A 12,138-nucleotide genomic window follows, 5' to 3' on the forward strand; every position below is an offset into this window, starting at 1 on the left:
CACAGGAGTTTGGTGGAAAAAGCCAGAGGAGTTCCCTTGGTGACGGTCCTTTTTCCTGGGTCTGGACTCCTCATATTGAACAGAAGAGTCCCCGGAGACACAGGCTACATCTGGCTTTGAGGCCTGTCTCTAAACACAGCCACAAAGACCTCCCTGCTGCTTCCATTTTGCCTGCATTCAGTTTTATCCATGCAGGACAACAGCATCCTGGATTACAGGAGATATGTGAAGGAATGCAATGTCCTTGTGTGCAAGTGGAGCTGAGCTTCGAGTTCTGTTGAGCTGAGGTCTTCGGGAACACAATAAGCAGAGGAGAAAAAGGTTTTAAATCAAGGTATGAGTGTTGCTAAAGTGATTGCAGGGGCTCCAACATAAATTATTGTTTTTGTAGACCAATGTTAAATATTAGGTAAATAATATCAATTAGATTTGTGCAAAGGGCAAGGATCCAGCAAAACTCCTGCTCTCAGTTGCACAACTCATAGATGAGTGCCCAGGGTGAGCACTCATCCACATGCTACCCAAGGCCATTTGCTGGCATACAGCAGCCATGACCACAAAAAGCCAGAAGTCTCAAGCCTTCAATTTCAGAGTTTCTGATCATTTTTCAAGACTTCCTGGTGGCTCATTAATTTCCCACGTTGACCACTTCTAATTTTGCTGCTTACATAACAGGCAAGACAATGTAATCCCAGATCTGGAGCTAATAGCAACCAGTGCCAAATAAGAAAGTCTCAGAGTAGGTGGAGTTGACCGCACTGGTTTGCCACATTGACTGCTTAAGCTAAGAGCAACCCAGAGACAAGGATAGGAATTACTGTTATCCAATGCCCCAAAAACCTTCTTAGTAGGGAGCCTGGATCCTCTGTTCAATGCCCTGGAAACACTCTTAATCAGACTGGCTTGACCTGTGAGAAGAGAGTTGGTCCATTTTCTTCTTGCTTTAGTTCACCCACCAGGTAGTGGCCACTTTGGGGAATGGAGAGTGGCTACCCAGTTAGCTTTGCCAAGGAGATGAATGCATCCAGACTGCCTATCTCATGGGGTAAATGACTCAGTTCATCGTTTCATTCTCCATTCAAATAGCCATGGCATGTCAGCCTCACTGGCCTCCTTGATTGTGCAGAAATAAATAAATGAATTATGTTGTTGGGTTTGGGCTTCAGTACAAACACATGGTCTGCATTTATCCACACAGTGAGAGGTCCACCAGCCACTTGATATAAAAGAGCAAAATGATAATTCTTTTCTTTAGGCGCTCTGGTGCCATATGGAATGTATATAAATCATATTTTTGTTTTAACAGCGGAGGCTTTGTTGATAGATAAACATGTGGTTTATCTAAAAAAAGAGAGCTTTGTGCTTTTGAACAATCATTTAATGGCCATGGATGTGCCAAATAAAAATAAAAACATAATTTTGAAAGGAGCTGGCCTCATGCCCAAATCTGCAACAAGGAATTTCTCCTTAACCAAAGTGGTTAAAGCCCGTCGATCTGTTTTGAGTTTAAGCTGTGCTCTACTCAACCTCACGACAAATGGAATCGTGGGCTAATGTGCTCTAATAAGACAAGACATTACCTTTATGAATGACCTCATGGAGAAGAGGTTGGCGAGCATTGTGGAGAGGCCTTGAGCCAGGCAGCTCTGGGCTATGAAACCCAACTTTAGCTCTGCGAGGCATATTGCATCATCACCCTCTTTCCAATTCCAGCTTGGGATGTTTAGCAGATGGGCCTGTGGAAACAAACACAGGTATGAGACCTTGCTTTGTTACATGTTCAAGTGTTTAAAATCTCTTCTGGAAAATGCAGCATTGCCCAACTACTTAGGATCATGGAGATTTGTCCGTTCTTTCCCCTGCATGGGTCTGGTGTTGGGTGTTTTGTTCTATACTTCTCCTCATTAGACTTCAGTCTCTTTGCAATACTGCTTCTGCACCTACAAAGCCCAAGTCCAACTCTCAGGTGTGTTACTTAGCCAAATACAGCCCAGAGACAATTTTCTCATATGGCAGACACATCAGCCCTCACTGTGAGGATGTCTGGCTATCTTGTTCATAAATTGACTCCTCAAATACAGAAGACTAAGACTGCTGGGTGCCTGTGTATTCTTGATTTTTTTTTTGCCTGCCTTCCCATTACTCTAGATCAGTGACTCCCAATGTTGAGTGGGCATCAGAATCACTTGTAGGGTTTATGAAACAACTGGTTGCTGGCCCCGCTCCCCTAGGTTTCTAATTTAGTAGATATGGAGTGGAGCTAGATAATTTGCATTTCTAACATGTGGGAGGTCCTGATGGTTTATCTTAATTGTCAACTCGATTGGATTGAGAAATACCTAAGAGATTAGTAAAGTACACCTCTGAGGAGGTCTTACATGGCATTTCTAGAGAAGAGTAAAGAACATATGACTTAATGAATGGATTAATCCCTTGATGGGTTCATAACAGTATGGCATTACTTGGGGGTCATCACCCCTAAAACAGGAGGTGGGGCCTAGTTGGAGGAAGTAAGTCACTAGGGCTGTGTCCAATTTTTTGCCCTGACCTCTTCCTATATTCCCCTTTCTCTGCTTCCTGGCTGCCATGATGTGAACTGCTCTGCTCCACCATGCCCTTCCTACCATGATGGACCAACACCTCTGAAATAAATCTTTTTTCCCTTTTAAACTGTTCTCTCACAGCTGCATAAGAGGAAGTAAAACAAAGATGATGCTGATGCTGCTGGTCTGGACCACATTTTGAGAACCACTGCTCTAAGTTATCAGCATAACCTTATAGTCTTTTGCTGATGGACTGGTCCTATTTAACAATTAGGTCAGATCCCAAGGCAAGCACCCAGATGCATTCTTGTGCAATTATTTTTAAGTGGCAAGAAGCAAAGAATGATAGATAATATAGTGAATGCAAAACTTGAAATTTAAAATGTTCTCCAGAGTTGTAAAAAAAGGGAAAAAAAGAAAGAAAAAGAAAAGACAGAAAAAAACCAAAATAGTTCAGCATTTAGGTTAAAAAAAAAAACTCCAATTATATTAGTACTTGAGGAGGCATGGCTCAAATGGTAGACTACTTGCCTAGCAAGCAAAAAGTTCTGAGTTCAAACTCCAATATCACCCTACAAAAATCTATTAAATAAATGTGACATAAGAAGACTTAACTTGGCAGAAGACATGAGACAAATTCACACACACACATATTCAAAGCAAAATTTAAGTATGTGGGTAACTAAAACCTCAAATAGAGGCCACGTGACACATTACAGAGAGAGCCAGTGTTTGCTTATTAGAAATGGTCCCCAGAGAAAAGGAAATGGACATCTCTTTCTGTGTGAACAGGTCAAACTAGGTTCCAGAGAACTTGACCCAGTTTAAATAGTCATATTTAAAGAGTGAAAATTATTAATCGAATAACTTCCAGAGAAAAACAACAGAGAAGGAGGTCAGTGTTCTGAAAAAGGTCTTTTGAGGAAGAGTAAAGAAAGCCCGAAAAGCAGAAACAGCTGGCCTACAGAAGAGCCACGTCCTCGTGGAGACAGGATGGTTGTATCTGAATACCTCAGGTGCTGCTGTGTCAAGACTAGTTTTGTCCTGCTCTGTTCTAGGCTCCAGAATTAGGACTGACTTATATGTTTTATAAAAAAGCAATTTTTGGCTTATTTGATAAAAGAACTTTCTAAGGATATAATTTGTCTAATAAATAGAGAAATCTACTTCAAAAAAACAAGGTCTTTGTCTCTAAGAGTTATGTTTTTCCAAGTTGCTACAGAAAGAACTCTTGATTTGCACAAGAAGTTGAATTAGGGAGCCCTTCTAAGTCCCTGCATGTGTCAAGGTTCCATGGTGCTGAAGTTATTTCTCTCCAGCACCAGCAGACAAAGAGCATTAAAGGGGGCTTCCATTCCCTTTCAAAACAATATGCGGTAGTTGTACTAGAAAGATTAAAGTCTACATTGCAGAAACTAAAGGGAAGGATTCTCTGCTCTGCTTGCAGAAACACCACTCTTGTGAAATTCATTTTGCAAAATCTACTTCTGTGACAATCTTGTGAGTCCTAAGGCAGCAGTGGTTATTCCTGGGAGGGACAACTGCTTCCTCTCTGTTGAGAGCATGGTTAAAATAGTCCTGTTTGTGGGCCACAGCAGTTGGTGATTTCTGTAGAGCTAAGTACCAGAGGACCTTCCCCACCTCCTACAGTCAATTCCAACAACTAGACCTACCATATTTCCCCACTCTTCACTGGCTTAAGAAGGCAACTTTTTCCCTTTAATTCCCTGGCATTGTAGAGAAAACATTAACTGGAGTGGAGGAATATTCATTTTTAGTAACATCATCTGAGAAGAATGAGAAGTTATATCCAATAATGAACTTGTGTGTGACAGGAGATTTGAGTGGTCCAAGCTACAGAGAGACACCACATAACCTTTATGCCAACTTGAAACACACAAGCAAGTAAAACATTTTTCTAGAAAGTCTCTCAAATTCCCATGTGCCATCCATCCAGGGTATGAAGCCCAGGTGTTTCAGCCTTGGATCCCTCATGTCACCATCTGGTTTGAGTTCTTTAGACTTATTTTTCATGTTATTGGGCAAGAAAGTAATGTTTGCTTCAGGCTTCCATAACTTCTCTTGCCATCCTCTTTTCTCCAATCATGGGTCAGGAAATGAGGCTAGTGTGCCAAAGCCTGGGAGAGAAGTCTGTGTGCATGAAACCACGAGAAGAGATTGACCTAGCAACTCAAATTCTTTGTTTCTGGCCACATTGTCCTCTTTCATTTGAGGGAAGTTGGTCTAGTGGAAAATGCCAGCTATATCATATAGGAGTCTACCAGTAATTCTTCTCTAATTTGGAGAAGAGAAAGGGTAGTTCCAGCAGGACCAGGATCTCCCTCCATTTCTGCTACTGGATCACCCCTCATCTCATGGAAAAGGAATGTGAGAACGGACTGTCCTGAGAAACCAGGAAAGATTATTTCAAGTTCCAGTACCAGCTCCAGCTCTTACTACATATACAACCTTGGGGAAGCACTATGAGAAACAAAAAAGGCCAATAAAGAGGAAACACTGCTATAGTTTGGATCTTTAAATGTCTCCTAATAGCTAGCCCGTGTGTTAAAAGCTTGGTCTCTAGGGTGGCATTATTGGGAAGTGATGGAACTTTTGGGAGGTGAGACCTAGTGGGAGGTCCTAAGGTCACTGGGGGCACGCCTTTGGAGGGGATAGTGGGACCCTAGTCTCTCTTCTCTTTTTTATTTACTGGATATGAGGTAAGTAATTTTGCTGTACCACACTCTTTCATCACATGTGCTGCCTTATCATAGACCCAATAGAACACGGCCACTTGACCATGGACTAAAATCTACAAAAATGTGAGCTAAAATAAACCTTTCCTCATTATAAGTTGATTATCTCAGATTTTCATTACAGTAACAGAAACCTGACTAACACAACTACTGCCCACATGTAAGTGTTGATAGTGAGAAAGCTCAAAGAACTAGTATCTGGTTGAGCCTAGGGCTTGGCTTCCAAGTCAGAGACAATGGCCTCTCTCACTACAGTCTTCTGGGAAAATAAGAAACCAAGTATACAGTAGATCAGTAGGACTGACACTTTTCTAAGCTGGCATAAATTATCCTTTGCTTAAATAGCTTCAAAGTATTCACACACAAATCAGCAGATGTGCCCTCTTTCTTTTTGTTCAGAGGTGACCAGACTAAAATTGCTTCTATCCATAAAATCTAGAAATATTAAAGAGATCTACTTTGGAGAGCACCAGCTCTTCTCTGAGTCTGATCTCAGGAGCTACAGTTTGATTCAATAGGATAAAACAGGCAATGTCATCATCTCTTTTAAAACTAGCTCACTGCCCAGTGACTGGGATTTGTACTCACAAGAATTGCTCTGTTTATAACACAGCTTAGACCCCTGGTCTGAAGTTATTCTGGGATGCTAAAATGCACAGATGGCCCAGTGAGGACAAAATGAGATAATGGATGTCAAAGCTCTTTTAAAGCCATAAAATAGGACACAAATGTCTGCAATTATTATGATGACAAGCTCAAGGCCAGTTTATATGGAAAGAGAGTGGGCAGTTTTCATACATCCCTTTAGGCTCTAGAATATCACCTTCATTAGATCATATGGAATTGACATTGTTTATATTGCAAGCCTGGTGTCCAATTATGGGATCAACTATCATTTGAAATATGTTCTTAATAACATAAGTTTTCATACATACATCAGTTCTTTCCTGAAACCAAGTTTAAATGGGTGATCTATGGACATCTAGGATGGGTGCAGAAAAAAGGCCAAGAGAGGAAGAAAAAAAGTATTGAATGAAAAGAGGAACAAAAACATGTGGGAAGGGTAGGTGGAAGCATGTTAGTAAACAGAGTAAAATTGTGAAGCAGAATGAAGAATGTCTACTTGGTATTCTACAAGGAATGATATAACAAACAATTCTTCCTCTAGAACAGAGAGGTAAAATAATAGAGAAAAGTGCCTTTTGCCAAATTCCTGCTGTCCTTACTAATCCAACCCTGAAATCCAAATAGATTGGGACGGTTCTAAACAAAATACATTTTAGGCAAATATTCATGGGTCTGTTGATGTCTTCATCATTGTTTCTGAATAACCGCAATAAGGAGGTTTGGCCGAGACACTCAGGTTGTTACAATCCTGTGATTACTGACCAGGTACCATCTGGATCTTAGGCCTGCTGTGCTGCTTTGAGTTTGACAAGACCTACATAGCTAAAATCATCCTTAATTTCTTGAAGATGCTACATCAGCACCCATTGGAAAGAGAAAAAAAAGAACTGACATCTCTTTCTAAACATACAACATTAATTTTCCTATTCAATCTAAATTCAGCCAAGAATCTAAACAACAGCTTAAAGCACTCCCACACTAAATGAAATTTCAAATCACAAATGAAAGAAGAAGCATTCCTTGCAGCAGAAGCTGTCACCAGTCACAGCCTTGCTAATAAAATTCACCTCCACCTACAGGAGCTGCCGTCAAAAACCTTCTCTAGACTGACACCTGCGAGTTACTGATATCCTTGGTTTATCTCTTCGGTGTCCTTGAGATTTCCAGAGACAAACAGGGTAATGCAAACTTGGGTACCCACCACCAAACCGACTGGCTGGAGAGACACACATTCTGCAGTGGAGTCACCTGCTGTGGGTTGGGCAAGGGTTGGCAGTGGGCAGCAGTCTGAAGCAGTGGGCCAGTCACTGACAGCAGGCTCCATTCAACAATGGCCTCTGATGGGCCTCTATACAGAAAAATGGACCAGCACTTGCCAGCAATTAAGAAATAATGGCATGGTGCTGGTGCATTTGGCAGAATGGGGTCTGCCATTCTGGGTCACCTGACTGCCTATTTTGTAGGAAATACAGCCTGTAAGGTCGGGCACACTCTCACTCATAACCCAGCAGGGAGTTATTCTGTTCAGACAGGACACCTGGACCCAGGCGCTGGGCAGCCTCCAGCTTCCAAGCTTCATTAAAGAGATAACTGATATCCCATCAAATAGAAGAGGGTGACACTCCCTCCCCGAAAGCTGTCTTCTAGGAGTTACTGACATGCTGAGAGAAGGAACACGGGGTTTGGATGAGAGACTTTCAACTGGTTTACTGAGTAGTAATCCCGGGGAGACATCATGGGCTCTGATGTTAATTTTCTTTCTGATCAACCCCTATTATAAGCTATAACACTAAGAACATTTCTTTGTGTTTAATTTTTGGATAACTGGTTATTTTCCTGAATTCATCTCTGTAAATTATCATACTGAATTTGTGAACTTCATGTTTTCCACTTTCTTCACCCAACTTGCATTTTGCTCCTTCAAGTTGACCCGGTCTCAGATAAGTCCTATCCATTTCCGGGAACACTCTACACTTTACCTGCTAAATCTCTGAGGTCACAAAATAGGATTTCTGCATTGCTGTGCCTCTGGGTATCAGGTCGGGCACTAATTGCAGAGTAGGTATTCAACAGATATTGCCTAAGAAATGGCAGCTGCTCATAGAAATGGAAGTTGTTGGAATTTAATGGATAGGATCTAAGAATATTTCAATATTTGAACTGAGGAGATCCACAGATACTTCCTGAGTGAATGAACCAGTTCATGAAGGAGCTTCCTTCCAGTAACCCACTGAAAACAGTGCCTGGCCTAAAGAAATGCCCAAGGAAATTTTTAACTGCTACATGTCTTTATCAGCCTTTGCATGGCACTGGTGTATTTGTGTACCCATGTGCACACCTGAGTGTGTGTGTGTGTGTGTGTGTGTATGTGAGGCCAGGCTTATGGAAAGGGAGAAGAAACTGGAGCCAGAGCTTGTATGTGGCCTCAGGCCTGGCACAGTCTCACCATCCTACCTTGTTGTGATATTGCAGCATCTGCGTGATGATTCTGATCTTCGGGTGGTAGTTCTTTATGGAGATTACTCTGAAGAAGAGAGAACCAGAGCTGAGGCAGGCTTTTCTTACCATGGAGTAAATGGCCCCATTTACAGGTGGGGCCAACGTCAGGGTCATCTAGAGGGCTTGCAATCACTGTGCCAGGTTAAACTGTACTATCACCACCATGCCTCTTGATAATGTAATAAATCACAAAATAGCCGCCATGTGTGTCCTAGGCATAAAAATATGTAAGGGGTCCCTGTGATCCCTGAGTCATAGAATATGAACCTGGGTGGACTGACATTGACAGCTTCTGGAGCAGAGTCATTGCCTATATTGACATCTGAAGCAAGCTCCAATCCTGGGGCCTTTGGAGGTTTGCAATCTGCACTCCAGGGACCAACCTGGAAACAATGTGCTCTGAGTTCATTTCTCTGAGACAACAACTTGAGACAATAATGATAAACCAAACAAGCCTCCTGACAAATGCTTCTAGTTGTCACAAATGCTTGGCCATTCTCATGAACATGATTTCTAAGCAGGGCTCTTTGAATAAGAACAAGGACTCAGCCTTCCAAAGCTAAATGATGATTTGAATGCCAGTTAAAGATAAGGGCCAATGCCTTGTGGAGGTCATGATCTAGTGGAAAATTCCTGTCCATCACCTTCGTCCATACTGGCCATTAGCCCCCCTATCACCTGCCCCCACTCCACTCCTCACTGGCAATCCTGCTGCCAATCACAGTGCTAAAAGGGGAGGAACAGGGAGATGAAGGGAAACACCTGGCTTCCAGTACAGCTATTGTGCTAATGAATGCAGTGACCTTCAGGAAATCCCTGGGCTCTCGGTTCCTTCTTCCTCATCTGGACATTGGGGGCAAAAATACCTGCTTTATTTACTTCACAGGCTTGGTATGAAGAGCAAATGAGAGACCAGATGTGAAAATGCTTTGAAATCATTAAAAGCTCTCTCCACGTGTAAGTTATGGTTTTTGTCATTACCGACCCTGTCAGAGGTGACATTGTACATTTCCTTCTGTGACAAGGAAAGCTGAAGAATGCAATTCCACAGAAAGGCCCACCTCCTACGCCTAATCAGAAATGCACGTGCATTTATCACCACTGCCCCCACAAACTTCCTACTGAGCTGTGCTCCCCACTTTACCCCTTTCTGTGCAAAGATGGAGGGAAGGCAGCCCAGGAGCAGCTTTACCTGAAAAGCTGCAACTTGTGAATCTAGGAAATAAATCACAAGAAAGCCTCTCCCTACAAAAATCTACCCTGGGCTTTTGCACTTGAAGGATTTCTTTTTTTTTTTTTTTGAAAAAGTGTTGTGTTGGCCCTGCTTATAACTCAAGGGATTTGAGCCTCTGTCAGCCTCTCAATGCAGTTCACAGCATCAGCCAGTTTTCTGCATTAGCTCATTTCAAATGGCTCTTTGACATTTTAATTTCAAAAGGGGCAGATTGGTCTCATTAAACTAAGGAGGAAGGAGGATTATACAAATAAAGAGAAAAACAGGGCCCATTTTTAACCTTGAGCTCCCCAATGCTTTCTGAGCCTTAGTTCTGACTCTAGTTGGCTGAATTATGTTTCTGATACCACCTGTGCCCAGTAATTTATACATCTTGTGTTCTGCCAATCACCCTGGTACCTATTTGTATTTATATTAGCCCATCATAGTCAAAATTAAAATAAAATATTGAAATTAAGAAAAATGACATTTTAAAGCTATTATTCATTTCTCTTATTCACCTTTGGGGAAGAAAAGTGTGCAGGCCCAAACTTCTCTGTAAGCTCAAATCATAAACTCAGCTTCTGAGGTATTGTTTATTTGTTTGAAATTTCAAAGATAATGAAGTCTATCTAGCTCCTTAGAGACTACATTTTTATCACTTCAAATGATAGCAAAAAAACTGTGTCAAAGGATGGAAATGCACTTAATTTAAAAAGGGACAAGTGACACTCTAAACTGAGGTTGGCCAATGTAGTCACCTTCCATCTGTGTTTGGAGCTAGGGGATTGGGCCAGATGTGAAGCCAATTCCTATTCCACCTTCTCTGTCACCTGGCAGGCCCAAGGCTTACAAGAGTTCATGCATTGACTTCCTTAAAATACTGCTCTAAGCCTACTGCCAAAGTGAGGATTGTGCCAGATGTTGCCTGCTAGACACAAGGACCAGATGCTGTTAGGAGGACTTGCTCATCCCAAAGGCATCAGGGGAATTCCTTTCTCCACATCATGGGTGGATGGGAAAGCACATGTCACTTGGGGCCACTGATGAAAAGCAAAAACAAAGGAGATGCAAGCATTGTAATGACACAGAGGAAACTTCCCAACCTTCAGGTAAATTTCCAGGACACAGGGAAGCAGGCCTCAGGGAGAGGGAAATCGTTTGTCTGGACCAAAGGATAAGTGTTCACAATTAAACAAGAGTTCCTGGGAATTCAGTGGGAGTGAGACAGCTTCTGTTAGCTCATCCCCTGTCTAGCAGATTCTCTTTATTATTCCCTCCCAGCTTAAATATCTATTCTACAACTAACGCTAGAGAAAAGACAAATTCCAACAGGGCTTTAACTACCTGGATCAAAACGTGTGAACTCCTTAGTTATTTCATAGTCAGAGGGTGTGACTATAGGTCTATGGAATTGGGACCGAGTTAGAGTTAGAGAGGCCCAACCCATGGGCAGAAAAGGCACTGGGTGGTATTCCCAGAGTGTCCACCTCCGGAAGATGTTGCGTAAAACAAACAAGGGGGACTTATGGCCAAATAGACTTAAAAAATACTCTGTAGTACATTATCTCCAGAATTCCTATTAGTATTAAAATCACTGAAAATGATTTCAGTGAAGAACACATACTTTGGGAAACAATTGAAACAAACTAATTGGTCAGCAGCTGTCTCTTTGGGGCAATAGGAGTCAACCTGCTGTAAACTCACTGGGTAGGCTCTAACAGGCGGCTTCTTGCCTCAGCACTATGGACACTTAAGCAAGATAATTCTCTATGTAGGGCTGTCCTGTGCACTGTAGGATGTTTAACAGCATCCCTGGCCTCTACCCACCAGAGACCAGCAAGACGGTCCCCTAGTAATACCAACTAAACATGTCTTCTAGGGTCAAAACCATCCCCGGCAATGATATCATCAGTCTATTTCCCCTTAAGGAATATAGTATTTTAATTCAGGCCAGCACCCATCTAAATCTATCTTTCCTTTTCTAATTCTGTCTCCAGGAATCTCAAACCCAAGAGCAACTATGAGTCCCTGAGATGCCATCTGCTAAGGCTGAGCTTCCTGTTGGTGGTGCCCTGTGTGATTTTACCTTCCTCACTACCACAGTGTCAGCTCCACCAGGCTTATGTAGGGAATCGTTGTGGAGTGGGTTATGGGGGAAAGAATGTCCCACAGCGGTAATCCTCTGCAGACCCGAAAGAGCTGCAAGTAGGCTAAGCCCGGAGCCTTCCTGGGCCCCTGCACCCCAGAGTTACCTCATGATGTTGGAGGCATCTTCAGCATCTGGATCAGCGCAGTACTTATTGGCAAGGATCAGACATGCATCTGCTGACTCTATCTGAGACACCAAAAGGAAAAGTCACAGAACACAAACATATAAATAGCCACACTCAATTGCAGTCACTCTCTGTTGACAGCTCTTAGGGAACCTGGTGTTTTGCAAGAAAAGAAAAAAACAATCCTGAAAGATTATAGTTTTTGTCAAAAGTGTAAGCTGCAG

At 42.3% G+C, this 12,138-nt stretch overlaps 1 protein-coding gene across 39 annotated transcripts in view; it reads right to left on the minus strand.

The window, feature by feature from the left end:
* Window positions 1–12,138, minus strand: part of Kcnma1 (potassium calcium-activated channel subfamily M alpha 1) — a 718,079-nt gene that overhangs the window by 197,342 nt on the left and 508,599 nt on the right. For 38 of the 39 annotated variants that reach the window (XM_074079264.1, XM_074079232.1, XM_074079231.1 and 35 more), the window contains 3 exons: window positions 11,894–11,976; window positions 8,381–8,450; window positions 1,581–1,736 (listed from right to left, as the gene is read on the minus strand). In XM_074079264.1, the coding sequence (XP_073935365.1) occupies window positions 1,581–1,736; window positions 8,381–8,450; window positions 11,894–11,976 (309 nt within the window). Of the gene's footprint in view, window positions 1–13; window positions 290–1,580; window positions 1,737–8,380; window positions 8,451–11,893; window positions 11,977–12,138 lie in introns of those variants that run through there. The other variant, XM_074079266.1, reaches the window with a different exon arrangement.

The sequence above is a fragment of the Castor canadensis genome, chromosome 7 (assembly GCF_047511655.1).
Source record: "Castor canadensis chromosome 7, mCasCan1.hap1v2, whole genome shotgun sequence".
In the NCBI taxonomy this organism is placed as follows: domain Eukaryota; kingdom Metazoa; phylum Chordata; class Mammalia; order Rodentia; family Castoridae; genus Castor; species Castor canadensis.